Raw genomic sequence first — 19,395 nt, forward strand, 5'->3', positions numbered from 1 at the left:
CCTCTTTAATGTATTAATTTGTTTGTCTAGTCTAAGCTGACCATATTACTGTCCGTCTTCAGAGGCTAATACACGAAAACACTGGCCAGCTGGCCCACAGTATTGATTTATAAGATGATCACCAGTGGTGGTAAAGAGTCTAAGTCAGCACACACAGGACACCATCAATGGTGACCTAAGTGTGTATGTCTTTGTGTGTGTGTGGGTGTGCACGTGCGTTTACGTAGTCTTTCCAATCATTCAGGGCTAATGGTGTTAACGAAGGAACCAATAGGGTGTTTCTAAGAACCTTATCAGAAGTAGTACTTCTGGGAAATTGGACACTCGGGGCGGCTGGAGGGTTGGTTCACCCAGAGGTTGATGGGGGATTGCCATGTTAGTGGAGAACCCTTTAACAGCAGGTATTGGTTTTTTAGGTGTACCAAGTCTGTCTGAGGATGGTCTAAGCTAATCTGACCTTCCCGGCAAAGTAAATTGACTTGTTTGTTAGTGTGCTATCCTATTATGTGTTACAAAATAACAATCTAAGCAACAATCTTATTTATTTACTCTTATTATCTGTTTGTGTATTTTTTTCTTTTTTCCCAAATTGAGGTTATGGAACTAGGCTTTTATTATTATTATTATTATTATTAATAAGATTAAGATTAAGATAAGAATTCCTTTATTAGTCCCACAACAGGGAAATTTCAAGAGTTACAGCAGCAAAGTGTATAGCAAAAAAACAATAAATAGAAAATGACAGCATAAACTAGAAATATAAGCAAAAAAACAATAAAAAAGTATGAACAATTTACAATACAAACAAGTAGAAATACAAAAAGTAAAAACAATTAAAACAAAATCAAATAAAAGGAGCATTCTTTAGGAACATTATATACATGTAGACGGATTCAGCAGTTGGATACGGATCATTGCACAGAGAGTATTGCACATATAAAATAAATTATTGTAATAATATTAATTATTATTATTATTGTTTTTATTTTTTATTATACATTTTTTAAGTTTGCTTGGGTTATGAACTGTCAAAAATATATGTATGTTTTGTGCTTTGCTAAATTTCAATAAAAAATAATGATGATAAAAAAACATTAAGAAGAGAAGTCAACAGGGAAGGCAAATTAAAAATATGGGGAATCAAATGATAAACAAATTAAAAAATATATATTAACAAAACTTTACAAAATGAGAACTTCGGTGGAATGTAACAAGTGGAGTTAGTCTGTTGAACATAAACTTATATGGAGTAATTATTAATGCTGTCTTTGACCCATTCATTCATTTGTTTGTTACACTGTTTTGTCTGTAGCCTGACAGACTTCCGCTGATGTTATTAATGCTTTGTTGACCAAAAGTTGACTGCAGCATACAATCAGTTGGCAGTTTATTAGGTGCACCAGCTAAAACGAATCCAGTCTAATTCAAAAACTCTGCAATTTCCTTCAGAAAGGTAACAATGTTGTGTTATTCTGCAGGTGTTTCAATTATTTTGCCTTAATCATTTATAGTCTGAATAAATACTTCTTAATATAATGCAAAACAGTTTAACAGAATCACAAACTGCATCCTCCAAAATTGCCATACAGTTGAAGCAATGTCTTATAACCTTCATGAGAAAAGAATATATTGCCTGGCCGTTGCATTATACTGTATTGGTTCTAGCTTGTGTAGCTCATAAATTTGCAGTGGAGCGTAGTATGTACTGCCATAAAGAGTTTATATGAATTTGTTTGGTGATCTATAGGAGTGTGCGCTCTCCTTGGTACTGAAGTGATGTTTCTGGGATCAAAACTTGAATTTTTTGATACCACTTTATTTGAATGGGTCTGCGTATGACTAAAATGACACTGTCATAGACATGTCATGAACATAAAGCGATATTTATGAATGTTTAAGAATGTTTATTTTGTTAATCATGTATTTTCAATAGGGTTAGTGTTAAATGAATGCATGTCATACAATAATAGTCATAAACATTCATAAAGTTTCCTATGTTCATAAGATAAAATAAAAAAGAACTTTATTAATATCAAAGGAAATTTTTTCGCCAGGTTGCTCCAAAAATACAATAAATACAGTAAAATAAGAATAACAGGTAACGCTTTATATTAAGGTCCTTAAGGTATATTAAGGCCCTTGTAAGTCCTTACAAGATGCTTATTGACATTACTGTGTGTTTAAAAGCCTATATAAGTGCTAATAATGGCATTATAATACAGCTAATAGCAGGCTACAAGAGATGTATAATAAGAACATTAATAAAAGCCTCATGAGTATCTTATAATTCCTCATAATAGCATTACAAACACCCATAACCCACCCATTATGTCTTTGCCATGCCTTTATTAATCTTTTGTTTGCTTATTGATAATAAAATATACTTTATTGTTCATCTATTATAAGTTAACTATGCACTTGTTAACAGTTAACTATTCTTTTTGCAGCTAAAGGGATCTAAAGCGCACAAACAACAATGCCTTATTACTTGTTAATTAATGGTTATTACAAGGACCTTAATATAAAGCGTTACCGAATAACACAGCGCCAGATAATCAGATAAGTGAGAAAAAAAACAACCTTAAAATGAATATAAAGTGATAGAGGTGTGAGTGTTAGAAGTGTTAGTTGCCTACTAAAAATAAGTGCACATAAGAAGAAGCCTAATATTGCACATGTTGAAGTTACATTGCACATGAGAGTGAACAGGTGTCATGTCAGTCTTATGGACCACCCATTGCAGGTATACCTGCCATGCTGTTGTGTTATTTCTGCTACTGCTTTCGTTTTGGTGCAAATATGTCTTTTGCCTCTGTGCCCTGTCCTGCCCCCACTGAGAACGTTCTGGACACGCCCCTGCGAGGGGCTGCAGTAGTGCGTTACGGTGAGAGCATGACAGCGGCCACTCGACAAGATATAGAGCATTCTGACCCATTACACTCACAACCAATTTGTTCAAAAGGTTTGCCATAACTCAGTCACAGCATCACAGGACATGGGACCACTGGCAAGCTCCACAGGCGTGAGCTTATTTATTTATCCGCTGAGGTATTTTTCTCTGGCACTAAAACAGGGGAGTATCTGTGTGCGTGTGTATTTGCGTGCACACACCAGGCCTGTAAGCAAGACCACCTTAGTCGAGTCCGAGCCAATTCCAAGACCGGTTCCAGTCGAATTCAAGTCAAGACCAGGTTTTAAAGCAAGCCAAGCCTGAGAACGGAGCAACTTGAGAGGTATTCAATACCAGGACAATGAGGGAGTAAACCTCAAACCTTTCATTGCAAATGCAAAACAAAATCATTATGTCTCTGACAGAAGTATCTAAAAATCTAAAAAGAAAAAAATAGACACTTCAAAATAGAACTATCAGCATGGATAAATACCATCAGCACGAAGACTGGATATTTCTATATAGCCTAGTTAATCTCCATGCCTGCATTAGCCACTGAAAAGAGGCAGGAGGATAATTTTTACTCTTGATGTTATAATTTGTGGTTATGGCTGATACTGGGGCAAAAAAGAGAAAAGTATCAAAGGATCCAAAACCGTTCCTAGTAGGCCCTCTTCCTCTAAGACAATGTAATGTGATACGGCTATTTTTTTATGATATAAACTGCGAGACGTAGTTTTACATTAACATATACATATTTATGTTGGTGACTAAAACAAAGTTAATTTTGTTTCACTATTATTATTCTATATAATTCTACATAAATACCTATGCATTCTGTAAACAGATGTGTTTAGAAAAGAAAATCATTACAAAATTAGTTGCATCTTTCTTTCACTCTCTTCAAGCGCGAGCCAAGATCTTACGACATGAGACAATGGTGCCCACAGCGTCCGCCAAAATCGCCACAAAATGAAAGTTCCTTATAGTGACTTTAACTTTTAATGTCAGTGCTGGGCACATGTACAAAAAAATACTTTACTCCCCCATTGTCCTCTTCGACAAAGCCACACAGAGCACGCTATTTCTACCACTTAATTCTATTTCTTTTCAGTCCTGGTTGCGGCTTTTTCAATGTAGGGGTAATTTCACGTTGTAACAAAATCCCCCTTTGACTTAATAATGAGGAGATTGATGTGAAAGGGACATGACATGTCCTGTCAAACAGTGAGGCACCCAGGGAGAGGCCACTGAAAGACGCAGGTAGCCGAGAAAGGAGGGAGGAAGGGGGGCAAAGAAAGAGTGACAGGTCCACGTAGACCCGGTATTGGGCAGACACATGCATACAAATAGGTATACACATATAGGTATGACCTCAGTACATCTAATCATAAGCTGGACAACTAAGCTGCTATTTTGATGGCTTCAGGGGGTTTAAGGTAAAAAAAAAAAAGAAAAAAAAAAAAGAAACTTCATCTCTGAGAAAGCTTTTGCAACATGGCAGCTGTCTTCCCAGATAGACCCAGCCAAGTAGAAAGACAGTTTCAAGCAGAAGTGTGTGTGAGAACGACACACACACAAAGACAGAGAGAGAGAGAGAGAGAGAGAGAGAGAGAGAATGAGCAGTTGTGTGTGTGTGTGTGTGTGTGTGTGTGTGTGTGTTTGTCTGTGTGTGTGTGTGTGTGGAGGGGCAGGTTGTTGTGTCGCTCGTCTCTAATGCAATATACGTATGTGCCTTTCAGACGAGCAGCAGCAGCAGCAGTTGCGGCCAAGAGAAGAAGAGAAAGAGAGGAAAAGAGGAGCGGAGTGATGGACTCCCCTCCCTCCCAAGAGGTCGATGACATCAATAAGAAGCTAATAATCCTGCCTCAAGCTACCTCAGAAGGGCTTGCCAGAGCTATCCACTGCAGTCTACCCCTTCTCCTCCTCCTCATACATCTCACTCTCCACATCCCCAGAAGACCACGGGTTGGGTAGGGGGAGAGAGAAGGATGGATAGCGAGGTGTTTGGAAGAGAGGGAAAAGAGACATTTTGCTCTTCCTCACGTTTAGCTATCGATGAGGCCCCCTAGGGATCGTCTGATATTGATTGTGCCTTCTTTTCTTTGGGGCTGTGGTGCTTGTTATGGGCTGCACGTACAGGGGGCTTTGTTGTGTGTATATTTGAGTGCATATATATATAAATATATATCTATATCTATATATATAGATATATAGATATATATCTGTGTGTGTGTGTGTGTGTGTGTGTGTGTGTGTGTGTGTGCGTTTTGCATCTGGTATCATTGCTGCCGTCAGTAATTTCAGAAGGTAAGGTAATTAGATGCTTGATTGGGGGGAGCATGAACCAGTCTGCTCCCTATGGCGCATGCATGCATGTGTGTTGGGTGTGAGTCACCTGCAGACAGCTCTGCTTTGGCTTACACACGCACACACAGAAGACGTACCGGATGTCAGGTAGCGAGGCAATGTTACGATGACGCCCACACAGATCAAAATGTGGTGAACTAAATGTCAAGTGAAGCCAGAGCCCCCCTCCTAAATTACCTTTTGGAAAAGAAATCTGATATGATTAACTTCCACTGCATAAAGATCCAAAGACTTCTCATACAGGATGAATCATAAGCACAACATGTGGCCATTAGGCTGATATTACATTCAGCTGTGTATGCTTGTTTAGACACAGACACACACATATATCTCACACATATACACATCGACTTCCCCACAAGAGGAGAAAACCATGATGTCATCTTTTTATGCCCTCTGTATTACAGTGCTCATTTCCAGTGGTCAAAGTTAACAAACTAATGCCACCTAGAGGTGATTTGTTACAACTGCCTCAGCTAAAATGACTCAGAAGACAATGGATATGTACAGTATGAAATGATTACGACACCCCCACATGGCATGAGACTGTATATAAGTAAAGCATGCTGAACAATTAACATATGCCTCTTATACTTAGGTACACAGGTTGCTTTGTGCAACACGCAAGCAGTATGCAGTATGTATTCAGCATGCGGTATGTATTCATTTGCCTCACATTTACAATAAACTTCAGTTTGCAGAAATGGTCTATAATACAACCAATAGTAATGGGAAAAAAGCTGCAATAATTAGACGAGTAATCATTCCATCCATATAAAAATAATCAACTATTTTGAATATTAAATTAATACATTTTTCATTATTATTTTTGAATCCAAAAATGGCCAAAAATGCTGCTATCATTGATTTCCTACATTCTTCTGTTTTATATAATTTAAACCGACTCATTTTAGGTTTTAGACTGACAAAATAATACATTTAAAAACATCTCCTTGGATGTTGGGAAAAAAGGATGGATATTTTTCACTATTTTCCAAAAATGTATTGACCAAATGATCCAATGATTCAACAATAAAATAACTATTTTATTATTATATTTATTATTATAATAAAGATTTATTGATAAGGCTGGAAATGGTCTTATAATAAGTTGACACAGATTCTATCCATATAAATACATAATAATCACAATTTGAAAGAGATCCAGGTTTCAGTGACATTATGTCAACTTCATTCCTCTCATTCAAAAATACTTTTGATGTTATAACATAGTGATTCTCAAAGTGGGGTCCGGGGAAGCCAAGGGGCCAGTGGCACTCTGACAGGGGGTCCATGACAAGCTTTCAGCTTAAATGTATGAATAATAACATAATAATGTAATGTTTTTAAGGCTTGTATTTATTTTATGCCTAATTATTTAGGCTTACACAAACTATTTCCTTCACATAAACTAGGCCTTTTTTAATGCTTTTTTGTATAAATTTCATATTTTTAATTTTTATTGTATATTATTTAAAATAATCAGAAATCACTTTTTTTTTTATGTAAGAGTGAGATAATTTCTCTTGATATGTGAGTGTGTATGTCCTGAAATGGGCTTTGATTTAGAACTGTAAAGAAAAGTGTACATCATATTATTCCAAGGGACTTACACACGGGGATTCCTGAATATAAAAAAGGTCCTTGGCTCTTTTCCTGGATGTGGATGTTCTTTATTATTTTTCCTTTTTTTCTCACTTTCCAGCTCCAGTGGGGGTGTTGACGCATCACATCTCTTGACTTGATTCTCTTTGTCATTCTCTGGTTTTAACGTCACTTTCTCAGCCTCCCCTTCTGCAAACACATCCACATGCAGTGCATGCACTTAACACACTCATACACACACGCACTTCCTACCCCCATGCTGCTTTCTCACCTCTTTGGTGACGTTGTCTTGGACCAGGCTGTAGAGGGGCACCACACGGCTGACTTCCAGCAGCACAGGGATGGGGGAAGGCTGCTCTCCACTCCTGCTGTTACCGTTGCGGCCTCTCCCTGACACTCCTCCCATCACGGCCTGGTGATGGCACAGGTGGCAGCCAGCTGGACAGCTGCCTTTCTCCTCGCAGCGGATCTCCACGCCACTCACCATGTCGTCAGACAACAGCTGACTCTTCTGCAGTGCCGACAGGTAGCTGATGAAGGGAACTGACTTCAGCTCACGCCGCCCACCTCCAACAACCCCCTGGTCTGTTGCCTCTGGAGGGATAGGCAAGAGGGGAAGGGAGGGTATGGGTAGGAGGTGGTGCAGATAAAATAAACAAAGTTACCAACAATAATTATTAGCATTGATTTTCTAGAGGATGGAGGAAAACAGCTGGTTTATTTTCTTATGTATTCTTTCCAAGTGATAAAAAACAATCCCTCTTCCCTGACTTTCTCTGATCTTTATTTCCATAAAACAATTTATGAATCTTCACTTAGTAGCAAGGAACATTCACAGCCGCTCAATTGCATAAAGCATCCACATCTGGATTTACTTTTACTTGCTGCCAAGGAAAAGAAGAAAAAACAACAACTAATCCCTTACTGTCATCAACTTTCATAGACAAAGGATGAATGAGAAGGGGGTGGTGGTGGTGAGGGGTGTCACTGGCTTCTTCTCCTGAGTGTCAATTACCACTGTTTGATGTTCTCACTGGAGTTGGGGTGGATTCTTTCTCATCATTTCCTCTTTCAGCGAGAAAACAACACACCATGTGGAAAGAAGAGGCAGCGACAGAAGCAGGGGAGGAGTAGGAACAGGAGAGAATGCTCCTTGGGTGTTGAGTGTTTCATTTGGAGGATACATCAGTCCACATGTTACAGTGCTGCAGATTTGCCATCTGTGCTGATGTGGCAGATGTGCCTTTGTGTCTATTTGCTTTACAAGGAGCGGAGAGTTTTCCAAATGAGTGATAATGTGTTCTTTCTGGTGACAAATTATGTCGCTTTGAAACCTGATTCATCGCCAGTCAGTGCAAACCACAATGCATGACAAATGTATGATTTCACTCATCAAACCCTCTATAAAAACACTGAATATAATACTTAAGTGTGGGTTGTTGGAGTATTGAGTAACCTACACACGATGCAGATTAATTATACTTTTTTGTCAAAATGAAAAAATCATTGTAAACCTCTGACATGGGAGTATAAACACATAAATGTGCAAATGTTTAAGTTACAGTCACAAACCGCCTATTTATGTACATACACACACAGGCAAATGGATGGATGGAGGAGATTACCAATGCATACAGTATTATATAAGTGCACATATGCACACATACAATACAGACCATATATGCACACACACAGATCAAGAAAAAATAAGAAAAACCCCAGACACAAACAAAGTTGGTAAGAAAGCCCTTGATATTATTTAAGTTAGGGTAATCTGTAACAATTAGGGTTGATATTTCAAATGAATAATTGCCTGTTAACTATTCAATGACAGTAAATCAAACATATGTTAAACTGTCAGTGGCAAACAGACAACATATACAGTGCACAAACCCAAAAAGTATTTGTGTGAGAGACGGAGAAAAACAAGTCTAAATGTGTCAGCTTGTGTAATTTTACTTGGACTCCTTTACTGTAACATCACAGTGTTAAATAACTTAACCGAAGACACATTCAACCATTTATTTCTCAAATACATGTTGACACATGTGGTTCGCCATCTCTCATTAAACCGCTCAGAGAAAAACTGAACACAGTTGGGGATGTTTTTAAGGACTATTTTCTAACTAATATTTGTAGGAGAAAAATAACAGGAGCGTCATGTTTATGTGACATTTCAACAATGCAAATCAAGCATGAATAAATTATTAAATCACAATATATCTTAAATGAGTTGTCAATTTCAAACCATGTCATAGAGACCAAAAAACCTTGAAAACCTTGAACCTTGACACAAACTGAAAAAGTTTTGTTTTCTGTTGTACCAATGCAATAATACTTTGTTATGTTGTTGTGTGAACCCACTAATAATAAAATACTGAGCACAATTTACTTCATGTTAAAGGGAGAGTTAATCCCAAAATGAAAAATACATATTTCTTTTGCTCATCTATAATAATTATTATTATACTGGACATATCAGCCATTCTCACATTGTGGCGCTCAATTTATTTACTTTTTTTTTTTTTTAATTCAACAGCAATGTTTTTATATTTCCAGAAATCATGACATACTGGACAGAAAATAGTTCACACTTGAAACTGCTCAAGGCCTGTAGGTTATCGTGAGCAATTATGGAAAATAACATTTTTTATACTAGACACTAGATGCCATTGAGTATCATTGTATTTGAGATAAGGCAATACATATCATTATATACATAGCACATAGCACTTCAGGAAAGGGAAAAATATGTATCCTTCGATTTTGGGATTAACTGTCCCTTTAACAACATAGATAGAAAGTCACAAAATCATTCCATGCCTGAGCAAATCAATATATCATACATTGTAATGGATGATAGGAAGGAAGGTTGCTTTAAATTTATTTTGAGTTGAGCTCTCTGAACAACATATTACTCACTATTAAAAGTTGATAATGGGTAGATATGACATATTAAGAAAAAAACAGGAAAGAAGAAAATTAGTGTATAGCTGAACTTAACAATTAAACTGTTGCAACAATAAACTGTATAGAAAAAATAATTGGTTGTAGACAATTTCTGGCTAATTATGGGGTTATTAATCCAGTGGAGATTCATTGGTCAATAGTTAAATAAAAAGTGTAATACTATATATTTTAAATGTAAAGTGCACATCAGGACACGTCCAACTCAAACCAAGAAAAATGAGGACATGTACCATGTCATGTCCTCAGCAGCTCTGACCCTGTTGTATATGTGTTTGTGTGCGAGAGAGAATTGAGTCTGTACATACATTTATTTATGTACGTCTTTGCGGCTTACTCCCTGTGTGTGTCTGTTAGACACTGGCAAGCAGTTAAAAGCGTTGGTGGTAACTTCATGTGCAACAGTGTGTAAACAGGCTCAAGGGGTGGCCCAAGAGCCCAATTACATGCACTTCTTGAGGCAACACAGACACAGAAAGAGCTGTCGTCAGTCAGCGCTCACAATAAAGCCTTGTAGCTCAGGTTGGCTGTGGCTCGCCAGTCCAATTCAGTTCAACTCACCCCCTTTAACTCAGTTCACCCCAAATTACAATTGGTAACATCTAAACAAATGGATTTGATGAAAGATTTGGCACTGTCAGATATTGGAGGAGAAAATAAAACAAAGTCACTGTGACTGTCAGCTGACATAAAGTCAACAGGGTCTTTCCTGCAACTTCCCCCCCTATTTTTTGTATTTACTTTTGGACTTTTACAGCTTATTTTTTTACTGTCTTGTTTTGAGACTGGCAGCAAACTGCTATAAAACATAATTTCCATCTGGGATCACTAAAGTTCTTTGTGTTCATTTGTGTTTGTGCAATGTACAGTTTCACTAACATCTGACCAGCCTTCACAATTAAAAAGGACTACTTGTATATTTAGGCAGTTAAAGGAGTGGCCCTCCGTTTGCTTTTTTATAATCTATGACATCTCTTCACTGTGTGGAATGAATGTGATGCTTATGCAACACTTGCCTGTCATCAAACATAGTGAAGAGATAAATGGAGTGAATTTCCTAGCCATTGATCTTGCACTGCCTTTGTTAATTAAAATGTCTTTGTAGACTGGTTGCAGTATAATTACTCATGAGGGACACATCGCCTCTGGCCAGGGTTATGTTGCCCAGGCAACAACAGCGAAGGTGTCAGATATCTTCTGTGGCAAATTAATACAGATGTTGTCGAATGCAGTTAGTGTTGGCATTGTTGTTTTTGCTTTATTAAAACACTTGCTAGTGCTACATGTACCACACTCCTATAGTTTTAACAGACCCTGTTATACAGTAGCTCATATTTCCTTTTAATTTGACACAGTGTTATGCAATATTGCTATAGCAAGTGCTAATAAAATGTGTTTCTGTGTGTGAGTCGTCTCCACAAAGTACTATATTTCAGTTCAACTTTATTATATATTGCCATTTTCAACTATTAGAACTGTAAATAGTCAAAATACAATAACATTTATAAATCACTTGAGTTACATTATAATCAATGTGCATATTTCACATTTTTAAAGAATATATTTATTGTGCTTGATCAAAGAAAGGAGACAGTGTCTTAGATGGCCCTGATTCCCACATTTACTGTCATCATCATTTTGTGAGCAGAGGTGCACCGACATCCTCTAGAAAGCTTATTCTGACATCTAGTGGCCTCTTAGTATAATTACAGACTCGTGTATATATAAACCTAAACATGGCACCACACCTGGATGTTTCCAAATGCAGTTGTAGCCTAAGGGCAGTACTTTGGGTTTTCTTTATGAGCCTTAAAAAAAGGATGACTGTCATTTCAAAATAAACAGGATCAGTCACAGTATATTAAAGTAATGTACAAAATGATGGGAGACTAAATATGATAATCAATTAAACAATATAAAATAATAATAAAAATAAAAAAACATAAAAAAGAAACATTTGTTTTGCCCACTGTTCTCTGTGAATTTTGGGGATAAGGAAAATGAAATATATTTTGTTTATGTTGTCCAATATGAAAAAAATCCATAAAAATCCCATGGACTGCATCAGGACCCTGGTGCGCCGATGTGCAGTCCCACACAGCAGCCAATCAAAACAAACGTCAAGCTCTGCGTATTACGTAACACTGCGTACGTGACGTCGTCAACACTGCAGTCTCTCACTCACTAGCAGCTGCAGTAGCAGAACCACAGCACGCCCATCCCAAACCTCTGAACTTCAAACCAGCTAACATTGACGAAAAAGGTAATGTTTTCCAGGCAGAAATGTCGAAAGCGAAACATTACGAGTCGCAAATGTTTTTTTCGAATGAATTTTCATCAAAACCAGCCCTGTGATAGCTATAAATAACATTGTAGCCTTGTGTCAAGGGACAGCGTTAACGTTTGTTGTTTGGCCGAAAGGCCTCCAATTTACTTGTCTAAAATGTAGGGAATTATCAATACAATTCGCTTGTTAATCTAGACTGCCAGGTCAACCTGTTTCCAAGCATCAAGAGAGGCCGGTCGTGCCCTTGGAGATAAGCTAGTTAGCTTGTTTATTACATTACTTGCAGTTATGGCGTGAAGCGATCGTGTGTCAGTGATACATATCAACAAATCAACAATTAGCTAACCTGCAATTATCACAAGTGCCGTTTTGAGGAAGCTATTGTCTTTAGCAGCAAGAAGATATGGTCAGATGTAACTAATGTTTACGTTACCTAGTCAATAACACATCCTGTTTACTGACGTTAGATAGTCGTCGTCAGTGAATGTTTTCCCATTTAACTAGCCATCCAATTTATAATTTTCACCATGTGTTGATGTCAGCCCCACTGCGACAACTAGCAGGTTTGAAACAGAAAAGAGCTGTGCTAGGTGTAGCTGTCAACATAATTATTAATTTGTTTAGGTATTACAATTTAAGCAGATATACCAGATTAGCCTCTTAACATTAGCTTTATTGCCAGTGTCAGTGTGAGAATCATATAATAATTTGCAATGAAATATCAATTTTCTATGCTATTCTCATCTATGTTACAGAATACTGATTTATGAAATATAATACACGACTTTAAGGTATCAGAAATGGAACATAATACATAGTTATTTCTAGGGATATACCCGATACTGATATCAGGTTAATACTGGCTCAAATACCTAGATCAGGTATCATTGACATTGGGGTTGATCTGAATATATTTATTTCAATTCCTTCAATTTATTATTTACATTATATGTCCAAATTCTTCCTCCTGTTTATTTTTTGACCAATTTGTTGCTACATTTAAAAGGTTTACCCATGAATTGTAATTCCTGTTAATTTTGAAGAGAAACAAAGTTGCTGGTCCATAATTTATTTTAAATAACACTTAAAATTCACATCTAGGTATTAATGTGTTACATTTTATTTTAAAAAGTTAGGAAGACAAGCCTGTTGTCATCCACATCAAATACTGATCCCAGTCATTTCCACATAGTGAGGCATACAGCTTATAAAATGAAATAAATTACTCATAACACTGGTATCTGATCAGTACTTGATATCAGCAGATATCCGAAGTCCAGGTATCATTATTGGGACTGTAAAAGTTGGATAGGTTTACCATAGTTATTCTTAACTTGAATTAGTGACATTGTGTTTTACTCTCTGTAGAATTTCATACGGATTGTTACAAAAATATACATTTTTTTGTTTCTCACTCAAGGAAAGGATCACAATGGAGGCAGCATCTCCCCCGCTGGACCCAGATCTAATGAGAGAGGTTTTTGAATGTCCTATCTGCCTGGAGACCTACAACCAGGATCAAATGAGACCCAAGCTCCTGCAGTGCGGTCACACAGTGTGCCGGCAGTGTCTAGAGAAACTGTTGGCTAACACTATAAATGGTGTGCGATGCCCCTTCTGTAGCAAGGTGTCCCGTATGAGCAGTATCTCCCAGCTGGCTGATAATCTCACTGTCCTCAAGATCCTAGATTGTACTGCATCCTGCAGTGCTGCTGCTGCTGCTCTAATGTGCAAGTCCTGCTGCAGCCGCCTACCAAGACAGTACTGCCACGATTGTGCCACGGTCCTCTGTGAGCTCTGTAAAGGTGAGGGGCACCTGCATCAAGGCCATACAGTCCAACCAATCAGGGTGGCTGCTGAGCAGCGTCGCAAAGAACTTGGTAGCAAGCTGGCTTCTCTGCGTGATGTAATGGGCGAAATTCAGAAGAAAAAGACAGCTATTGAAAACATTTCCAAGTCCTTGAGACTAAAGTACCAGGCAGTTCAGCAGGACTATACTTCAGCAGAGTTACGACTTCAAGAGGAACTCAGCAGGTCTCGAAGGACATTCACAGCTTCCATGGCAGAAGTGGAAAAACTAAATGGGCAGGTCCTGGAGGAGCAGACCTATCTCCTCAACATTGCAGAGGTAAAAGCGGTGTCACGCTGTGATTATCTGACAATGCTGGTGAGGCAGAGTGATATCGCTTTGCTAAAGGATGATGGGGAAGGCAGTGAGGATGAAGGGCTGGATTTGATAAGCGGCTTGCCCACTATGTTTGAGCTGCAAGAGCCAGAGCTGGTCAGAACAGAGCACTCTAAACCTCTGGAAGTGGGCCAAGTGACCACAAATACTTACACTGTCAATACAGAGGATGAGGTGAGTGGGTTGGAGATTGCACTTGAGAGCCATGTAGAGAGTGTAGCCGGGGCAATAGGGGCTACAGGTGGTGGAAGGGGGCCTACAGTGGATCTTTACAGAGACATTGACATGGTTGCGGCTGTCGAGGAGGCCGTATGTGGTTCACCAGGCAGCTTTAAGTCAAAATCCATGGATGCAGGTGGGGGATCCCCTGGAGGAGCTTCTGCAAGTGCAGGCCCCGCAGTGTGCCAGTTTGTGAAGAAGATGGGCTGCAAGGGAACTCTACCTGGCATGTTCAATCTACCAGTCAGCATCTGTGTAACACCACAAGGCGAGGTCCTGGTGGCGGACCGTGGCAACTACCGCATCCAGATATTTAATCGCAAAGGTTTCCAGCGCGAAATCCGCCGCAATGCTAGTAGCATCGATAACTTTGTCCTCAGCTTCCTTGGTGCTGATCTGCCTAACCTCATCCCCTTATCCATTGCTGTCACTCCCCAAGGCCTGATTGGGGTCACTGACAACTACGACAACTCAGTTAAAGTCTACACTATGGATGGACACTGTGTGGCTTGCCATAAGAACCAGCTGATTAAACCCTGGGGCATTACGGCCATGCCGTCAGGTCAGTTTGTGGTGTCAGATGTGGAAGGTGGCAAGCTGTGGTGTCTGGCAGTGGACCGCAATGTAGGTGTGGTCAGCTACAACCGACTGTGCTCTGCTGTGCGGCCAAAGTTTGTGACCTGTGATGCAGCTGGAACAGTCTATTTCACCCAGGGCCTCGCCCTGAACTTTGAGAAACGTCACAATGAGCCCCACCTGGAAGGCGGTTTCTCCATTGGTTCAGTGGATACAGACGGCCAGCTAGGCAAGCAGCTTAGCCATTTCTTCTCAGAGACAGAGGACTTCCGCTGTATCACTGGCATGTGTGTGGATGCCAATGGAGATTTGCTGGTAACAGACAGTGGCAGGAAAGAAATCCTGCAGTTTCCCAAAGAGGGTGGATTCAAAATTCTCATCCAGGAAGGGCTGACCTGCCCTGTCGGAGTGGCCACTACCCAGAAAGGACAGCTGCTAGTGCTGGATTGTTGGGACCACTGTGTCAAAGTCTACACATACATTCAGAGGAGGCACTCCTCTACTTCCTAGAGGAACAATCCAGCCCATCTGCACATGAGCGTGAGAGGTTTATGTTGGTAGGTGTGTATGGAAAAGGTAAAATCACACTGTTATCTGTCACTTTAGTTTGGCTGCAGTCCAAACAAATCTCACTCCAGCTTTCATTGGGTTATTTAATGAATGCTTTAGTTAGTTTGGTTCTGTTTAAATCCCACTGGATTTTAATTTAATACTTCAAATTAAATGTTTGTTACTTAAGCTGCCTCTTACCTGATTATTCAAATGGATCTCAACATTTAAACAGACCTTGCAACATTTTTTTTCACAGAATACCGGCACAAGTTGTCACATTAAAATAAGCGAAAGAAGCCATTGAAGTCAGAGCTAATGCAGGCAGAAAGAACAGATGATTTCCCTTGCTCTGTTATACTGCTATATGCACCATTCAGCCTGACTGTGTGTGATGCATGGCTTTAACTGATCCGGCTCAGCTTTGGAAAAAAAAAAAACAGCAGGAAGAAGAGCTGAAAATGAATATGTATTGAAATATAAAATAAAGCATATCAAGGCTTTTGGCCTGTGAAGCACTTTATTATTGACACAACACTGTTTCCTAGTGTTAGGTTTTAGTAGCACAGACTAATATTGATGTTGCTGAATGCAGCTGGCAGCTTTAAAGTTTACTGTGCAGTTAGCTAATGGCAAAATGGTAACCAAGTATCAGCATTCATTGAATTGCATTCAGTAACATTCAGGGAACATTAAATGCAGAATATTGAATTACCTACAGGATAGAGAGTTAAACATCCAAATCACAACATAATAGGCTATGGAGAGAAGCTGGGTAATATGTGGCAATATTTAATTTTCTGTGGGCTAAAGCTTTTTTGAGGGTAGCTGAGTTAATGCAATTAGAATCAGGGTTACTGATGATTAATTTAAAGAGACCACATTGATATAATTTTGTCCCAGTACCTATTAATACTGCCAAGCTAACCTGTGTGCATTTTGAAGCAGTACATCATCTTAAAAGGGACAGTGTACCCCTTAATGAAAAATACCTTCTCCTACCTGTGGTTTGATTTATCAATCTTGATTTGGTGTGAGATGTCTGCCTTCTCTTGGTATAACTTCATGGCACTCAGGTTCTGGTGCCAAAAAAAAGTTTGATTTAGGGGTGAACTGTCCGTTTTTAAATGTCATTTTCAAAGCAAATATGACTAAAAGTCTACTGTCTGATCTACAAACCCTATTCTCTGTGTTTTTTCATTTAACCCGCTTCTCATGACTTTCCAGCCTTACTTATGTCACTCAGAGACCGGCTGAGGCAAGATCACATTTTCATCTGCCCTGGATCCTATTCAAGCTGTTCTGCTCAGTCATACATCTAACTATTGCCTCTACATCACCTTTTGCTTGCCTTTTCTTTAACCTGAACCGTTTAAAGTTAGCTTTGATCACAGACACTGTAGCTCCGAGCTTTAGTCCTACTCCTCAGAGAGAACTGTGTCCATTATGATTAGAATAGCAAAGCTTCCAGATGACCTTTGTGACCTAGGAAGCCATTAAAATTTCAAGGCTCTGTCTTGTATTCCCTTAAGGCTTACCTTCAGCTACATCATATAATCATCCATAAATTACTTTAGTTGCAATGCCAATGCAGCCAACACTAAAAATCTCTGGCACTCAGACCGCAGTGTGACCACAAGTGTACAGCAGGCATCTACACCTTGAATTATGTTTACTAACTTTGTTCAAACCTGATGCTTATTCCCGAAAACTTATTCCACACCATTGTTTCCTCTCGCTCGGCTCGTGGCTACACAATCTTTTTTGGGATCACTGGCAGGAGTGTTCAGAATAACACTGCTAGGATAATGAAAACTACAGCATCACACACCAAACCTGGATTTGCACACTGGGATGTGATTCCGTGTTGCTATGTCTCCCTCAGGATTTTATTCAACACTAGACAACTTGCAACCTGAGTTCTCCGGTGTTGGCAGATATGACAAATTAGACAGCCATATACAGTGTTTTGCAAGTTCATGGTAGTAAACATTAAATTCATCTATATCTGCTTGCATTTAATTTATTTGTTTATCATGTAGCTTAACTGAATTCCTGAGTCTGTATAAAGCATTAGAAATATGATGCTTTCAGGTAAAATAATAAAAGACACCTTTAATCAAAATATTTAGTGGCCTAAATATGGGGGAATCGAAGTTAATCATTGAAACCTGCCCATGTATGTAACCTATTATATGTCAGTAAAAGTTGTTAATAGTAAATATGCCTTCCGGCAATATGTATCTTCCAGCCCAGGTATGCTCATGAGAGCATATCATATATTGACTCAGTTTCAGCCTTAAAAAATAAATTATTTCACAAAACTGACCTTAACTCTGCACCTGGAGCCCTGTTAAACAGAAACATACAAATAGACATATCTGAGAATCAAACTGTATCGTAAACAATAAGTGTTTTTAATATTTCTACATAAGCAAAGCGATAAGGAGTAGAAAAAAAGTAGAACTGAATTCAAGTATCAGGTGAAGTCTGTCACAGTCCTTGTGCTTTTTTTATTTATTTTTCATGATGTTTTATTGGTAGGCCATGTTATAGCTCAACACTAAACCAATAGATTGTAATTCAAGGCCGTCTCAGCTGCATGTCAACCTTGCCATAAAAACATTTCTTTTCCCAGTGCTTTCACTTTATTCATGGTCATTAGAAGTAGTTATCACTAGAGAATATTCAAACTTTAACAGTGACAGAAAAATGCATAAAATGCTAGAAAAATCAAGTGTCCTTGTGTCAGTGTGCTGAACATCAGAGTGTCTCACCTCATCAGAATATGTTTTATTCTATGTCATTGGAGAGAAGTTTTTTCCTTGCATACTTCTTCAAAGTTTATTAATTTTTACCATTGGATTGTAATACTGCAATATGTCCATGAACCAAACTCCCACGTGTTCAAGGTGTTATGTCCTTTGGAGGCTGTGAATTTTACAATGTGTTGAACACAGTACAGACATCTCTGTGTAGTCAAATTCATGTTTGTATTGTTGGTTATCTGAGTGCAATAAACATTTATGAAACAACTAAAATATCAGCAGTTTGTTTTCATACCATTATAACATGTGTGACCGGAGTCAAAGGAAACTTCGTTTGTCACCATAATTGGCTGGTTGCATAGTGACATTTAAACATATTTATTTATGCTGTAGATAGTGGTGGATGTGGGCTTTTGTACAGGAGCCCTGAGAGGCAAGTGAGGAAAAATATCTGGTGATCCATTTTCTATGTCTGATCTGAATAATTTACTCTTCTGTGTTTATGACTCAACAACAGGTGAAAAAAAAAAGGTTTTGTGATCAAAATCTTTCTCAGCTCAAAAAAAAGTGCTTGATGTTATAATATTCATTTCAGTAACAAGATCTTGAGAGTGCTGGAGAAAGTAAAACTCGAAAAAAAAAAAAAAGGAATGCCATAAAAAGCCAAAACTTGTTTTTACTGCTGATAATTTTGAAGATTTATCCAGGCAAAACGTCTGCTTATTCCCCATGTGTTCTTACATCTTGAACACAGGAGAGAAAACAAAATGCTAAACTAAATTTTCCTACTTGCCTTCTGTGGTTTTTGTGCCTTTGAAACCCATGAGGAGTGAAACTTTGAAAAGTAAAAAGCTTGCTTTATAGCCCGACAATGTCTTGCCAGGTGGTGGAAGAAGTTTTTAGACCCTTTATTTCAGCAAAGGTAGAAAAAACAAAAATAAAAAGGTTGTGATGTACTTAAAAGTATTGAATATTAAAA

The 19,395-nt window shown here is 38.5% G+C and overlaps 2 protein-coding genes across 2 annotated transcripts in view; one reads left to right on the forward strand and one right to left on the reverse strand.

Moving 5' to 3' along the window:
• The window catches only part of LOC131992057 (astrotactin-2-like), a 344,657-nt gene that overhangs the window by 44,305 nt on the left and 280,957 nt on the right, over positions 1-19,395 (reverse strand). Inside the window, exon 17 of the mRNA XM_059357417.1 lies at positions 7,137-7,459. Coding sequence (XP_059213400.1) covers positions 7,137-7,459 — 323 coding nt within the window. The remainder of the gene's footprint in view (positions 1-7,136; positions 7,460-19,395) is intronic.
• Positions 12,018-18,689, forward strand: trim32 (tripartite motif containing 32). The gene is made up of 2 exons (XM_059357418.1): positions 12,018-12,095; positions 13,540-18,689. The coding sequence occupies exon 2, from the start codon at positions 13,552-13,554 to the stop codon at positions 15,607-15,609; it is 2,058 nt and encodes a 685-aa protein (XP_059213401.1). The 5' UTR covers positions 12,018-12,095; positions 13,540-13,551; the 3' UTR covers positions 15,610-18,689.

Source organism: Centropristis striata, chromosome 19, assembly GCF_030273125.1.
Source record: "Centropristis striata isolate RG_2023a ecotype Rhode Island chromosome 19, C.striata_1.0, whole genome shotgun sequence".
NCBI classification, from domain to species: Eukaryota; Metazoa; Chordata; class Actinopteri; order Perciformes; family Serranidae; genus Centropristis; species Centropristis striata.

Bases quoted from the DNA above. Each gene is read 5' to 3' on its own strand.
- trim32 (XM_059357418.1), top strand. From the start codon at position 13,552: ATGGAGGCAGCATCTCCCCCGCTGGACCCAGATCTAATGAGAGAGGTT.